Source organism: Lucilia sericata, unplaced genomic scaffold (assembly GCF_015586225.1).
Source record: "Lucilia sericata isolate MDLA Ls3-8-SP2 unplaced genomic scaffold, ASM1558622v1 Contig000058F_arrow, whole genome shotgun sequence".
Lineage (NCBI taxonomy): Eukaryota > Metazoa > Arthropoda > Insecta > Diptera > Calliphoridae > Lucilia > Lucilia sericata.
This window is the reverse complement of record NW_023994094.1, coordinates 546,603-563,778: the sequence shown is the minus strand read 5'-3', so window position 1 is coordinate 563,778 and position 17,176 is coordinate 546,603. Positions and strand designations below refer to the sequence as shown.

Below are 17,176 nucleotides of genomic sequence, written 5' to 3'. Positions count from 1 at the left end.
TACACCCTGACTAATCCGATGGACTTATTTGTTTTTGTTCCCCTTTAGGTTTTGGAACTAAACAAATACATATGCTCTCATTATGAAAGAATGCCGTGGTGCTTTTGTTCTTCTATGAGTTGTCAACACTTAAAATTGTACAACGAAAATGTACAAAAATAAAATTCAATATCATTTTCTATTTCTCACATTTAGAGTTACCATGGTTTTCATATTTTCTATGAACACAAGTCATACTGCTAACATTTATCTGTGAATGCCAAGATGAAGAAGATACTTTTAATAATTTGTGTTTATAAATTAATCAGATTTTGTTTAAAAATAACTCAACACATTGTTTAATTTTTAAATTTTAATTTTAATAAATATTAAAAAAAAAACTAATTTATTTCATTAAAAATAATATTTGAAGAAATATAAAAATGGCAACTCTTATGTAGAGTTGTATTTTGATAGTAGTATTAAACGCCTTGGCAACGTGACAACACTGGTATTCAACACAATCTCACATTTTGCTTTCGTGTGCGTTGACACAACTCTTTGTGTGAAATACAAAAACTAAAATGGCGACGTCAGTAGAGTGATGGAATTGAGGAATTTTTTCAATTGTGTTGATTTTTTATATTCATATTCTATATATTGGTGGATATTTTAACCCAATTACAACAATAAATCTAAAAACACAAACAAATAATACCAAATAAATATATATATCAAACAATTTCCGTGCAAATGCCTAAAACAAAAAGTGAAATATCTAAAAAGCAAATAAAAAACCTATTGAAAAAAAGTGAAAAAAGTTACGCTAAAGAAAAAATAAAAATGGCGCCCGCGACGTCTTGACTTTCTTTTTTTTTTTATATTGTATAAAATCGTTTTTGCATAAAGAATTTTACATTAATTGTAAATATTTCCACGAAAAAAACATGCTAAAAACACAATCGACTAAATTGTGAAAATCTTATTCAATAAAAGAATATTGTGTAAAAGTTCAGAGAAAAATTGTAAAGCAAAATAAAAGTTGAAAAGCAAAATTACTGTGGCCGTTGTTTTTTTAAGTTCGTTCATTTCAGTTTCATTATTTTTTTTTATTTTTCATTCATACGTTCGTATACGTGCGTGTGTGTAATATATTTTTTTAAAATAAATAAAAGGCCTTGAGGATGTGTGCTGCTCAAAGTAATCCAACACAAAGTTTTGGTCCTTATGCCTGGGGTTTTGCTGATAACACTCGAGGTCCCGAGTCCGTACTGGAAATATCGCCCAATATAAACTACACTGTTAGCAGTGAATCTGTAAGTAATAGAAACATTTTTCTACTTCATCTTCCAATTGCATACAATATGTTTTTATTTGAATTTTTTGGTTTTTTTCTATTTATTTATTTATTGTTTTTTTTTTCTATTTTATGGGATTTGTTCTGCTGTCTGTGTTGTATGTTCTTGTGTGTTCGTTTGTTCTGTAGCTCCAAAAAGAGTAGTTTGTGCCCACAATACAAAACAAAATAATAAAGGTAGCACCACAATAAAAACAACAGCAACAACACAAAAATAAAATAAAAAAAATAATAAGAAATAATAAAATTATAAGACTGTACTTGTGATAGTCGTGGTAGTTCTCTTCTTCGTTAGTCGTGGTCGTTTTGTTGTTTGGTTGGATGGATGGTTGATTGTGTGTTGCTTGCTTTTGCTTTGCTGTGCTGTGTGTTCACTCTGAGTAAAGTTAAACAAGAAAAAAAATCAACAGCAACGACAACACGAACACAATTCGTTTGTATGTATGAATGTTTGTCGATTTTGTACGTTTGTATGTAGGTTTTGAAGAAAGCGCGCGCGTGATGATGTATGAGAATGATTATGTATGTTTGTTAACTAGTGCTATTAGTATTTGTTTAAAAGGGAATTTGTGGGGTAGAGGGAGTTGTTTTTAAAATTTATATACATACATCTGTCTATATATGTATATAAAAACACATATTATGTATATGAACACGAACAAGAAGAAGAATTGTCTTAATACTCTGAAACTATGTTTTGTATTGTATTGTTGATGCAATATTTTTGTTATTTTTCTTGTTTTCCTCTTTTTTTTCTTGTTTTTCTATTTATGCTTTTTGTTGATAAATTGTTTAATATAATGGAATGATAAAACCAATTGTCATATTGTAAACATTACATTGCTAATTTGTTTACAATATGTGACAATTAGGTACACATTTGGTAAATTGTTTAATTGCAATTTTATAAAATATTTAACGTTTATCGGCATTAATGGTTTTTCTTATTATTTTTAATTTGACTGCATAACTTTGCTACTTTTTTCACTAATTAGTGTTAATTAAAATGTTAGTAACCACCCACATCTCTAGGTATACATTTTCTTGTTTTGCAGTTCAGCTCTAGTACATGATTATAGATAAAATAAGAAAAAATTTTTGAAAACTTATAAATTATAATATTTAAAAATAATTAAACCTACTACTTATCCTGGATTGATATTTTATAGTAATTGTAGGCAGGAATAGTACCCAATTAGATTACCTTATTAGACTTTTATGTAATAACTCTTACTTGGGTAGGTCAAACGATGTTATATGCATCCAATCAATCAGGCTGCAGTTAGTATGCTTATAAGAAGCCTTACCAAGTTACTATCAAGATGTCAAGAGAGTTAAGGTTCTATTTTGTGCAAGATAGCACTAGAGTATTTTAAATATTCTGCAAGTGGAATACTTGAGTTCCTTTTTAGTCGCCTATTCCTTGATGGCGATTGATACTATAATTAGAGAAGTAAGTAGACTGTTTTGCGAACAATTCGTTTATTGTGCATTCGTTAGCAATTTGATTTGCTCAAATGCTATTGTCCGCTAGGAACCAAATCACTTCGACTGAGTGTCGTCTAAGTTTGACAGGCGGTAATGCAATTGAGAATATTTTTTAACCTTAACACGTTTGAGGTAAGAGCCTTGAGAAATACAAAACTGTCTACGTATAAGCTGATGGCCTACTTATTGAGATCTATCTACGAATATGTCAATGTTATCTGCTTCGACAGAATAATTGGTATCTGTCTGATCAGATTAACAGGTATATATCCTTAATAGTTTAAACTAATAGACTTATCCATAGACTGGTTCATAGACTAGCCCATATATTTAATCCATAGACTAGTTCATAGACTAGCCCATATATTTAATCCATGGACTAGTCAATAGACTATTCTATATACTAGTCAATAGACTATTCTATAGACTAGTCAATAGAATATTCTATAGACTAGTTAATAGACTATTCTAAAGAGTAGTCAATAGACTATTCTAAAGACCAACCCATAGACTAGTAAATAGACTAGTCAATAGACCACAGACTAGTCCACATACTAAACCATAGACTCGTTCATAGACAGCTCATAGAATAGTCAATAGACTTGTCCATAGACTATTCAATAGACCAGTCCATACACTATTCAATAGACTAGTCAATACTGGCCACCAGTCCATAGATCAGTCAATATACTAATAAGTAGACTATTATATAGACTAGTCAATAGACTAGTTAACTGAATAGTCCATAGACTAGTTAACTAACTAATCCATAGACCAGTTAACTGATTAGTCCATAAAAGAGTTAACTTACTAGTCAATGGACTAGTTATCTGACAAGTCATAGACTAGTTAACTGACTAGTCCATAGAGTAGTCCATAAAGTAGTTAACTGACAAGTCAATGGAGAAGTTAAGTGGCTAGTCAATGGACTAGTTAACTGACTAGTCAATAGAGCGAGTTTTTTGTAAGCTAGAGTAATTGTAAAATATTTATTTTAGTAAATATGTAGTCACCCTAGTAAGAACATTTGGATAAGACAGGCCATTTACTGTCGTATTTGCAAACTTTACATAAAAGGAATACACATTTTCAAACTTATTTTCGAAATTTCGAACTCAACACTAAAAATTTCCATTTCGAAATGTATTTTTAAGCTTCTTTTCTTCTTTTTTACATAAGGTTTTATTTGTTAGTTTATTTAACAAATTTTCCACAATGATTTGTATATTTTTATTTTTAGTATAAATGATTATTGATTTTTGCATAATTTAAAGTTTAATTATTTAAATTTAAAAAAATTATATATACAAACTTAATTTATACACAATTTTATAAAAGATTTTATTAGCTTTTAGGAATATTATTAAACAAATATTAAACTGATATTTATTCATAAACAAATGACAGGGGAAAACTTTATGTAAAGCAAAAAATATGAAACCAAATAAACAAAAAGTTGTTTATTATAGCAAAATAGATTTTAAACAGAAATACAAAAAAATGCAATTCATTCAAAGAGTTCCAATGTTCCAATTTAGTTTTCAAAAACCTTATACTCTAGTTATTATTAATTACTTAATTACTTAAAGACCTTGTTTGTTGTTCAAACAATTTTTAAGATTATTGCTTTTAATTTTGGTATTAAGAAGAATATTTGTTTAAAGAAGTTGTGGTTTTTCAAAATTTCAGGGATAAATAGTTTTGGCGGGAAATAAATACATACATAAATGTTGCCCGCATGTTAGTAGCATCTTCCTGCATGTTTCAATAGTAAACTATTAAGAGAAATTATAACATAATTAAGTAGAAAACATTTGCTTTAAAGGGTATTCAAAAACAACTATTCCCAACTCCTTTAGCCTTTGAGCACGGTCATAATGATTTTAAATAATCATTTAAACAAAAATCTAATCAACACAGCTATTAATAAGAACAAATCCAAATCTTAAGTAAAGAAAAAAAACTATAGAAAAAATTCATTTAAAAACATCATTAAAAAAAAACAATAAAAATAAATTTAAATTTGAAATCTATTTGTTTATTCATCATACTAATTCTAAATGTTGAAATTCATCTTCTATGATTATAATAGCATTATAATTTTCAGATGCCATATTTGTTATCCACTGATGGATCATTAACAGTGCAAAAAGATGTTAAAGGAGGATTAGCTGGCAATAAAAGTGTTGTACGGCGTATGGTATTGGTCAATGACCCATTTGCAACAGGAGCTCAAAGGTGAGCATTACTTTTCTTGTTCATACTTTATACAAGTATGTTTTTGTTTTATACAGAGGCCTTTAATATGTTTGTTTTTTTTTTTCTATTCTTAAATTTCCTTAATTAGAGTAATCACTGGTGCTGCCGCCGCCTCCTCAGTTGTTAAGAAACCAGAGCAACAACAACAAGTTTTAAACTTAAATTGTGACAAAAATTGTAAGTTGTTTGTTTGGAGAAGATGAAATATACTTTTTCTCTCTATTCGTGTGAATATTAAATTCTCTTAACTTTTCTAGATCTACTTGTCGATCAAACAGATCAGTCTCATTTAACGAACGGTATTGTAGATTCAAAAACACAAACCATATTAACGACAGCTGCAGCTGCTAATAAAGCACATTTTAGTCCGATTGGCCCGATACACTTGACGGCCGAGGAATGTAATGAAATATTAATGAAACGTGCTTTGGCCGCCACACACCCACAAACTATAACATCAAATGATGGTCATAATACAACTACAAGTAAGGCCTATATGATTATTTTTGTAATATCTGTCGAAAAAAATGAAAACCCTCTTCCCTGATATATGAAAGTTAATTTTTGCTGTAATTTCTCTTTTCTTTTTTGATACTTCCTAACCGCCTCCCCCACCCTTAAACCTTTCTATTTCTCAACTATTGGTCATGCAATGTTAGGTGACATATTGCCTGGCATCTCAGTGCAAGTACAAAAAGTTATACAAGGTCTAGAAGACAATGATGATTCACAAGGTAATGCGCCTAATTTAAAATTAGAACCTGGAACATTGGAACTCTCACCGAAAGCAGAATTACAAGAGACCATGCATTTTACAGATGTAAGAGGAGATTTTATTATTATTTATTCTTTCTTTTATTATTATTTTGTTAAAACCTAACATAACTTAATCTTAATCCTTTTTTTTTATTTCCAGGCCGATGCCACCATTAAAAAAGAACGCCCTTACAGTTGCGACGAGTGTGGCAAATCATTTTTGTTAAAACATCATTTAACTACTCATGCTAGAGTACATACAGGTGATTTAGTTTAAACAAACAAATTGCATTTGTTATTGCAAAATTATATTTAATTAAATTTTATTACTAATGTATTTTGTTTTTCTGTTTGTTTTATTGCAGGGGAACGGCCCCATATCTGTACACATTGCGGTAAAAGTTTCGCCCACAAACACTGTCTAAATACCCACTTGCTTCTACACTCCACCGATCGCCCTTATCAGTGCACCGAGTGCAAAAAGAGTTTTACTCTTAAACATCATTTGTTGACCCATTCTAGGGTACATTCACGTGATCGACCCTTTATTTGTCAGGAATGTGGCCGTACATTCCCGCTGAAACGTCACTTAGTGACACATAGTAAATATCATGCTGGCGAACGACCGTTTGTTTGTGACGAGTGTGGCGAAAGTTTTGCCCAAGAAAATCATCTCATTATGCATTCACGGTAATTTGTGGTTTTTTTACCCTTTTGAAGGAATTTTCTTTAATTTGATAATTTTATTTGTAGTTTTCATGGTTCTGTTAATCCATTCGTTTGTCAGGATTGTGGTGTTACATTTCCGCGTAAATTTCAATTGGTCAATCATGCTCGTATTCACGGCAAAGTACCGCATGCCTGTACAGTGTGCGGTAAAGAATTTTTACAGAAAAGGACATTAGTGGCACATATGCGGTGAGTTTCTTTTTTTAAAAAATTTTAAAATATTCGAAAACTATTTAAATCTATTCTAATTAGGGATGCCAATCGGGACTGGTTTTTAGAAATCCCGGGATTCGGGATTTTTAAATAAATCCCGGAATCCCGATATCGGGATCCCGGGATTTTCGGGATTTGTAAATCCCGAAAAATATAAAAAAAATTCAAAAAATCTTAATAATTTACCGACAAAAATAAAATGTTTTATTTCATATTGCAATATGAATACTCTTAGTAGGTGTTTACTTTCCAATAAGCATTTTGTGAAAAGAAAAACAAATTAATTCAAAGTACATACTTAGAATAAAAATCTTTCCATCCCAGGCACTGAATAGTAGAATAAAAACCTAAAATAATACCCATGATATCCAAATTTACAATGGTTTTCAAATAATATTTAAATAGTATGTGTAATGGGGATCCATACGAGGCTACATAGAGCACCTGTACTGCACCTATATCTCCTCCACCTTATATTCCGTGTTCACTAACCAAGGGAATTATCTTCTCGCCATCTTATTGACAGGTTGACTTCCATTATAGATATCCGATAGTATCAATGCCTATTTATTGCGCTTTTTATACCCTTAGTAGGGATGGTATATTGGGTCTCTCCGGAGTAGTGCTTTTGTTTTATACTGTCCTAAAATACGCTGATGAAATTTGAAATGATCGGGCTTTTGATCCGAGCCCCCATACAAAACACAGCTTTAAAAAAGAATTAGTATCTACAATTCGCTTAAAAAGAGAACTGTCGCAATGAAATTCAGCATAAAACATTTTATGTAATCGTAAATTCGCCCTCCAAATTTTATGAGGATCGACTCATATGATGGCGTCCTTCCCCCAAGCATATTTCAGAAAAATAGTTTTTTAACAATAAAGTGCTAGAATATATCGGAGGCGAGGTATACATTTATTATGAAAACTAAATTACATTTTACTCTCATAACTGGTGTATGGGGTTATATGGTCGGCCTCGCCCGCCTATAATTTCGTACTTGTTATTTTTATATATCCGATAGTATCTATGCCTATTTAGTATAGCAATGAAATTTGATATTAGTAAATCCCTGACGAGCCAAAACCTCTCTACCAAATTTTATGTGGGTCGGTTCATAATTGACCCTACCCCCATATAAGGTCCCGTTAAAAAAATGACTTTAACGCTCATTACTGGCTTAAAAAAGTATAGCGATGAAATTCGATACACATATGTTTCATGCGAGTCAAAATCTCTCTACCAAGTTTTATGTGTTTCGGTCCATAATTGACCGTACCCCTACATAAGGTCCCATCCAGATAAATACTTTAACGCTCATTACTGGCTTACAAGTACGAGTGTAGAGATGAAATTTGAGTTAAGTAAATTTCTTAGTCGCCAAAAGCTAAGAAACTTTTATAGGAACGTATATCTTCCTACCGGAAAGTGTATGAACCAAAATTGGTCTAAAAAAATTATGAAAAATTGTATAAAAACGGTCAATGATTCACCCTACCTCTCATATAAGATCCTATCAGTAAATTTGATGAGTAATATCACCCTGATGTTTATAGAAAAGCATATTCGGCATACCCGAATATAGGACTCTTACTTTTTTTTTTTTTTTTGGATATTTCAGCTTGTAAGTTAGTAGAGTCATCTTAAGTCCAAAAACTTTTAAAATTCTCTTATTTAGTACTTTATGATGTATAAAATAGCGGAAAAATACTTAAAAATTCGGGATTTTAAAATCCCGAAATTTCCCGGGATTTCATTTTTAAAATCCCGGTTTTCGGTACTTTCAAATCCCGAAAATCCCGGGATTTTCGGGAATCGGGAATTCCCGTTTGGCATCCCTAATTCTAATCTACTGATACTTTTCTTACAGTGTACATACTGGTGATCAACCATATCCTTGTATAAGTTGCGGCGAAGGTTTTATGACAAGACCGGATTTAAATCAACATATACGCACCACACATGGTGGTGTCAATCCGAATTCTTCAAATACCGCCGCAGTGCCGTCCAACAATTTAATTTCACAGCAGCAGCCAACACAAACAATACAAGTAAGTGTTCAAAACTGGATAAAATTAAAATATTGTGATAATCTATAAACGTTTCTTCCAACTTTTAGCAAGTACACCAAACACAAGCCCATTCTACACATCAGCAACAGCAGCAAGGGCATCAAGTTCAAAATAATCATCCACAAACTATAACGGTGGTTAGCAATCCAAACAATTCGGCCTTGTTAACGGTCACCGCCAATGATGCCAATAATACGGCCAGACCACAATTTGGTTGCCGGTAAGTAAAACATTTATTTGAACACATAACTTTATACTATAATATCTTATTCTTCTTCTTCTCAGGGAATGCGGAAGTGCCTTTAATAGTCGCGAAGCTTTAGCTCTCCACCTGCGTTTACATACCGGTGATAAAAGTCTTATGACCGATTTATGTGCTTTAACCGCCGCCTTGCCTACACACTTACTAAGCACAACCGGTATGAGTTCTGGCGCCACAGTTGTGGCAGCCAATCCCAATATTATAGCCCAAAACCAAATGCCAGTTCAAATCATATCATCAACGGGTCAAGTTGTTTCACAGACAACACTGGTGCAGGCCGCCGCTACGACTCATCCGCAGACACTTGTTCCCGGCATGCCATCGGTTGGTTTACAGCCACAACAGCAGCAGCAGCAACATTTACAGAATGGTGCAGCTCACCAGCAGCATCAACAGCAGCAGCAACAACAACAGCAGCAACAACAACAGCAGCAGCAACAACCGCAGCAATCGCAACAGACACCCACCAAACCCAAATCACATTTCTGTGCTAGTTGCGGCAAAGGTTTTGCCGCCAAACACGGTCTCATGCAACACAATCGTCGTCATCCGAACGGCGGTTGTACGGTACGCACTCATGTGTGCGAGTGTGGCAAAGCATTCTTCCAAAAGAATCACTTAATGCTACATCAGCGTCAACATTTGGAAACGAAACCACCCATTTCGCAGCAACAGGTGTGTTGAACCTCTCACTCACAATCACTCTCTCAAATCAAACTCTCTAAAAACAATTGAGAAATAATCTTTAAAAAAAAGGTTGTAGTTGTGTGCAACGTAAGTGTTGAGATATTTAAATCCATTTTGTCTCTCTCTATAAACATAATTTTTTTTTTTTCAATATTCTAACGTTCAAATTCAGTTTCTTCTGTTGTTATTTTTTTCAAAATTTTTATGGCTCTAAATTTTTTGTTAGTTTTTTTTCAAATTTTAATTTCTTCTATATAAATTTTCTCAAACAAATTTTCGCTTTTGTTTTTTTTTTTTTTCTAAGTTGTTCATCATCTGTATGGTAGTTGTTTTAAAATCAGTTTATTTTTTATATTACGATCATGGTGTTGGGTTTTAAATTTATTTTTTAATTTCTATTCATCATATCCCCGAAAAAACACAACAGAATACACATCCTGCAAAACAGTTCTTTGAATAAACACTAAGTCTTTCTATTTCTAGTCCGTTTTAAATTGGTTTTCAAACTGATGAAAATGTAGATTTTATTTGAGAATATTTTTTTAAATTTTCTAATTTCGATTTTTTAGGAATTTTAAAGTTTTTTTTTTTAATGTAGTTTCAGAATGTAAGCTTTTCAAAGAATGTTCGAAAATTTAATTTTAATTTTGTTTGAGGCAAATTTCTTACATTTTCGTATTTTGAACTTAACAGTTTTGAAAATAATTTCAAAATTTATAAATATTTCTAATGTAAATTGAGGTTATATGCTTTTTTGAAATGTTCAAAAATACAAAGTTCAAAAATAAAAATTTTCGAAAATTCGAACTTAAGTTCGAAACATTTTTAACTCTGTTAAAATGATGTCTAAATCATGTGGATTCATAAAAATATCATTTTAGTTTTATTTTTTTTTGAATATTTTTTAAAATTTTCGAAATTCAAACTTAAAAATTTTGAAAATAATTCCTAAATTTTTAGGAATTTTAAAGTTTTTTTTAATGTAATTTCACTATTTAAGCTTTTTAAGATATTTTCTAGCATTCAAACTTCAATAATAACGATTTTCGAAAATTCGAACTTATGTTCGAAAAATTTTTAAATCTGTTAAAATGATCTCTATATCATGAGGACTCATACAAATGTCATTTTAGTTTCTTTTGAGAATATATTTTTAAATTTTCGAAATTCGAACTTCAAAATTTTGAAAATATTTCCTAATTTTTTAGGAATTTTAAAGTTTTTCAATGTAGTTTCAGAATGTAAGCTTTTTAAAGTATGTTCGAAAATTCGAAGTTCAATAATATCAATTTTCGAAAATTCGAACTTATGTTCGAAAAATTTTTAAATCTCTTAAAATTATCTCTATATCATGAGGATTCATAAAAATGTCATTTTAGTTTCTTTTGAGAATATATTTTTAAATTTTCGAAATTCGAACTTCAAAATTTTGAAAATATTTCCTAATTTTTCTAGAAATTTTAAAGTTTTTTCAATGTAGTTTCAGAATGTAAGCTTTTTAAAGTATGTTCGAAAATTCGAAGTTCAATAATAACGATTTTCGAAAATTCGAACTTATGTTCGAAAATTTTTTAAATCTCTTAAAATGATCTCTAACTCATGAAGTTTCATAAAACTATAATTTTTGTTTTGTTTGAAAAGAATTTCTCACATTTTCGAATTTCGAACTTAACAATTTAGAAATAAATTTCTAAATTTTTATGTTTTTTCAACAAAGTTTCTTAATTTAAATTTTAAAAATATGTTCTAAGATTGATACTCGAAAAATTTTCAATTTTCGAAAATTCGAAATTAAGTTCGAAAAAATTTTAATACTCTTAAAATGATCTCTAAATCATGACGATTCATAAAAATATAATTTTAGTTTTGTTTGAGAACTTTTTTCAAAAATTTTCGAAATTCGAACTTAAAAATTTTGGAAATAATTTCTAAATTTTAAATGTTTTTATTATTTTTTCAGAATTTAAGCTTTTTAAGTTATGTTTGAGCATTCAAACTTCAGTAATAAAAATGTTCGATAATTCGAACTTATGTTCGAAAAAGTTTTAAATCTGCAAAAATGTTCTCAAAACTAGGGGAATTAATAAAATTATAGTTTCGAATTTCGAAATTTTTGTTTTTGAGATATTTGAAGTTTTTTTTTTAGACTAAGTTTAAAAAGAGATTGTTCTCTGTAAAATATGACAATTTATTTTTTTTACATTAAATACCAAATTATAAATTCCTCTCACCTTTCTCTCTATGCACATATACCACACAACCTTAAATTCCCTTCATTAACTACTCCTTTTGTTATCTAACTTCTCATTAATTTTCATTTATTTCTTGTTGTTTTTTTTTTTCATACATTTTCCTTTATCCTTATTTCATTAGTTTTTGAATAAAGTAAAACTTTCCCTCATTTTATTTAAGAATTTAATAATTTATGCATAAGACTTGTTTCACTACAACAATACAAGCAGCTTGATTTTATTCTTCAACAGGATGGCAACAACCAACAACAGCAGCAGCAGCAACAACAACAACAGCAGCAGCAACAACAACAGCAACATGTGCAACAACAGGCACAACAACAACTGGCCCAACAACAACAGCAACAAAATCAGCAGCAGCAAAATCAACAACAACAGCACCAGCAGCAACAACAACAACAAATGACCACCAGAGAAGTAATGATTGGCAATCAAGCTGTACACGTGCAAGTGTTGCAAGGTACCAATACAGCACAAGTTATTAAATATGAAATTAACATACCACAAGAGAATCAAAATATTGAATGAGCGAGAAATGAGTCAAATCCCCCTTTAAAGCAAAAGCAGAAAAGAAAGAAAGATGATGAAGGAAGTATAAACTAACAAGAACTGAACAGTGGAGGAAAAGCCAGGACTATTGCAAACACTTGAAACACACCGACACAGAGACCCCCTTAACACTTAGAGAGTGAGAAAAAAGTTTTAATATCTTTTAACCACAGCCGCATTTAAAAACTCCGCAACAGTAAATTATCTTCTGGAAAAAAAGGTTTATAAAGGGCAACAACAAGGTACCAAGTTGTAATTTGGCTCAGGCTCCCTTATTTCTCTCTTCTTTCTTTTTGTTGTATTGATTTCTTTGTTGTTCTCTTACATTCTCTTTAAGCTTATTGTTTTATAAGCATTATTGTTGTTGTTTTTGTTTCTATTTTTTATTGTTTATTTTTATTTAAAATATTATTTTTTTTAACAATTATTGACACATTTTTTTTTTTAAGAAAAACCAATTTAACCATTTTTCTCTAGTTTTTACATCCATTTCCTTTTTTAAATTGTTCTACATAAAAACAAAAAAACATATTTTGTAAGAAAAGTAGTTGTAAATTTAGGTTAAAATTTTGTTTTTTTTTTTCATATTTTTTAATTATTATTTTATGATTTTTTCAATTAGTTTGTATATAGCATAGTTATAAATACTATTTTTTAATTATTATTAATATTTGCAATGGAAAAAAAGATTTCATCAGAAAAAAAAGGAGTAAAACACCACTAGATAAATGGAAATTTATAAGGATTCATTATGGTTTTAATAGTGGGGGGAGGGAAGAAAAGGAATTTAAGAAAATTTACTCTTTTTTTTTCCTTGTATTAAGTGAGAGGAAAAATTCTTCATTTGTTTTATGCCTTTAAAAATGTTAGTTGTGGGAGTTGTTTTAGTTTTGTAATATTTTCTTAAATCATTATTTATACATTTTTTTGTATATATCAGTCAATTGTTATGGAATTGTTTATAAATAATTATAACGCTAGTTTGCCTTGGAGTTCAATGATCGAAAAGTGGTCACTTTTGGAACTGGTTCTGTGGAGGTATTTATATGTTCGATATAAGTTTTAAAGAACGATTCTGAGTTCTCTTCTGGCAAAGGTTTTCATTCGAAACTGTTACGAAATTTGTTACCTTTGGAACTGATTCGGCGGAAGTTTTATCCTATCAACGTTTTATAGAACGTTAATCGAATTTTGTTCGAAATTGTAACCTAAAGAACTAATTATATGTGACTTTACGATACAATTCTAGAACTAATTCTTCAAGTTTTGAGAAAAACGGGCGAGTTTTTAGCATTAATTTGTTGAATGCAAGTTTCCTGTTGAGACTGACTTTATGCTTGAAGTAGTCACCTTTGGAACTCTTTTATGAAAGTTTTTAGTTCGAATTTGCCATGCTAAGAACTGGCTATAAGTAAGTTTCAGGAACAGTTCTAAAATTACGTCTTTAAGACTAATGAAAACTGAAAACTTTACAAAAATATTAATACCAGAACTAGTTCATTTATTAAAGATTTTAGTATGAAATTGTCTCACTCAGAACCAAATTTACATAATTTTAGCGAACAATTCTAGAACTAGTTCTTTAAGAAAAACCTAATTTTATTTTGAAAACTTTCCGAAAAGTTTCTACAGATTCTTGAAAACTTTAGGAACTGTTTCTGTAGAATAGGTTACGGAACTAGTTCATTTAACAAAAATATTCGTTCGAGATTATTACGTTCAGTACTAGCTCTAGTAAGGTTAAAGTAAAGATTCTAGAACTAGTTCTTTAAGCAAAATTAACACTAAAATTTTGTTTTCACAAACTACGGATCTTTCCCTATAGAAGAGAATCTTGAACTAGTTCCTTTATATAAGGTATTCGTTCGAAATGATCACGCTCAGAACTAGCTATAGTAAAGTTTTAGTAAAGATACAAGAACTAGTTCTTTAAGCAAAATTAAAATTAAGAAATTGTTTGACAACTTTGTAGAACTTTTTCTTTAGATTATATTCTAGAACTAGTTCTTTTATCTAAGATATTCGTTCGAAATTATCACGCTCAGAACTAGCTCTAGTAAAGATACAAGAACTATTTCATTAAGAAAAATTAAAATTAAAACTTTTTTTGGAAACTTTAAAAACAATTTCTATAGAATAAAATCTAGAACTATAGTTCCTTTATCAAAAATATTCTTCAGAAATTGTTTCACTCAAATCTAGTTTTAGGAATAATTCTAGAACTAGTCCTTTAAGCAAAATTAAGTTTTTTTTTAGAACTAGTTCCTTTAAAGAAGATTTCTATTAGAAATTGTCATGATAAGAACTAGCTTTAGAAATAATTCTAGAACTAGTTCTTTAAACAATATTAAAACTTAAAAGTTATTTTGAAATTTTAGCAAACATTGCTATGTTAAGCAAGTGTCAAAGAACTAGTTCTTAGAAAACTCTTTAGAGATTTCTTTGAACCATAGCAAAGCTACGGATTACGAGTTTTAGATGGAAATAATGACAACACTAGTTCAATGATAGCCTAATAAAAATCTAAAGTTGTTCTTTTACTAGAACTGGTTATATAAGAACGAATTCTTAAACGGATCTTGAGGGATTATGAAGATATTCTTTATATTCCAGAAATAATAGTATCAATTCCACAACTAGTCCTAGAACTCAAGGTTGTAGACTGTAAAAACGTTCTATTTGGGAGTTGAGACCAATGTTCGAAATGGTTAATTTTGGAGTCGATACCCATTAAGCTATTGTTAAGAAACAAGTTTATTAGAATCATAACAAAGATCTGGAAAACTTGTTCTAAAAGTTTTGATGAAAACTCTAGTTTCCGGATTGTCAATTAGGAATCTTATGTGGTTCCGTTTACACTTATTCCCTAATTAGTTGTTATAGAATGTTTTCTTAAAAGAATCCTGGCTGGTTATAACATCATTTCCACAACTAGTCCTAGAACTCGTGGCTATAGTCTGTACTCGTTCTATTTGGACATGGAGACCATTGTTCGAAATTATTAATTTTGGATGTAATGCTTTGGAGGCAGTTTTTCGTATATATTATGTGACATAGAACTAGTTCTTTGAAAACTCTTTAATATACTTCAAAATCGCAACAAATGTTTCATAGAACTGGTTCCAGAAGTAATGGATATATCACTAATTCCAAGGTAACTGTTTAACATACTTCGATTAGACTCTTCGTTATTAAGATAACAAAAGAAAACTTAGCTACGATCGTAAAGCATTGAAACAAAGTGGATTTTTTTCTTTTTCTTCTTTTCCGGTTCAGGTTTTCGTTGGAATATTTTTCCTTTATTTTTATTTCCTAAACTTTGTTATAATTTGTAAAATTCCCTTAAAACTCCCTAATTAAAACTATAATGAATCAAAATTTTCATTAGAATTTTAATTTAAAACAAATTACAAAATTGCTAACTGTATTTTTTAAATGTAGTTATAAGTCAACAAGTTAGAGAAAATAAAAAAAAAACAAAATTTAATATTTAATTTTTATGTTTAGAATATTATTTATATAATATTTTTTTTGTAAATTTTAGGTTTTAAAGCATTAAACTTATTAAACAAAAAAATTATTTTTACATAATTTTTTTTCTTAAAAAATTTCAAATTATTTAAAAAAAACCCCACATAGAGCTAAAAAAAACATTTTCATTACTTTTTTTTAACAACTAATAACAGCTTCCCTAAATATTTTTTTGAAAAATACAAAATTTTTATTAAAAGAAAAAAAAATCATATAAACTGATGTGTTGGTCGCATCTAAAAAACTACAACCTTTTTTTAAGCTACAAAAATTATGTAAAAAATTTAATAAAAACAAAAAAACCAACTGTGTAAAATAAATATGTTTTTAGAATTGTTTCTTCGTTTTACTTAAGGATAGTAATTGTATAAAAAAAAAAAAACACCATAAAGCATAATATTATTAAGCAAAACTTTAAACAAAAAGCAGGTTTTTTCTAAAAGAATTTTTATTTTATTTAAAGTTAAAGGCGGATTTTCCAAACTCTAGAGACTTTAATTTGGCTATTTTCCATTTTGTGTTTGATTTTGTTTTAGTATTTAAGACAAATTTTGAAAAAAAAAAGAAAAGAAACAATTTGTTTTATTGTAATTATATTCCTGTTTTTATATCTACATATAGTGTGTCTAACATTGTACAACATTTATATTAAATTTAAACATTATTTTTAAATTTAACTAATTTTTGTTTTAAAATTTTTTTACTTTAGAAACGTTTTTAGATTTTAAAATCAACGTTTCTTTAAAAAAAGTAAAAAAAAAAACACACATTAACATATACATGTCTTTTAAAAAGAACACACACAGGTACTAAACAAAAATATAAATTTAAAAATTACACATTAATAAGTTTAACAATTTAAAGAAAAAAATAAAACAAAACTTAGTTTTACAAAAAATCACAAAAAATATTAAAAAAATAAAACAAGAAATGTTAAACATATTTATATAACTAAAACCCAAGAATTAAAAAGTAAAGAAAATCACTTAACAGGGGCAATAAAAAACAAAATTTCTTTAACAAAAATTTCCAAAGCAATAA

The 17,176-nt window shown here is 29.2% G+C and overlaps 1 protein-coding gene across 11 annotated transcripts; it reads left to right on the top strand.

The window, feature by feature from the left end:
• Positions 1 to 516: 516 nt before the first annotated feature.
• Positions 517 to 15,557, top strand: LOC119616101 (zinc finger protein 665). 11 transcript variants are annotated; one of them, XM_037972283.1, is made up of 12 exons: positions 517 to 1,295; positions 4,917 to 5,062; positions 5,172 to 5,260; positions 5,362 to 5,568; positions 5,728 to 5,903; positions 6,000 to 6,102; positions 6,205 to 6,529; positions 6,593 to 6,757; positions 8,653 to 8,833; positions 8,902 to 9,074; positions 9,140 to 9,791; positions 12,266 to 15,557. In XM_037972283.1, exons 1-12 carry the CDS (start codon positions 1,164 to 1,166, stop codon positions 12,581 to 12,583), a joined length of 2,667 nt encoding a protein of 888 aa, XP_037828211.1. In that variant the 5' UTR covers positions 517 to 1,163; the 3' UTR covers positions 12,584 to 15,557. The 11 variants fall into 11 exon arrangements, 8 of the variants coding, with proteins under 8 accessions (XP_037828211.1, XP_037828215.1, XP_037828210.1 ...); XM_037972287.1 differs by having other exon boundaries at positions 518 to 1,295; positions 4,932 to 5,062; XM_037972282.1 differs by having other exon boundaries at positions 518 to 1,295; positions 5,341 to 5,568; positions 12,287 to 15,557.
• The last annotated feature ends 1,619 nt before the right edge of the window (positions 15,558 to 17,176 follow it).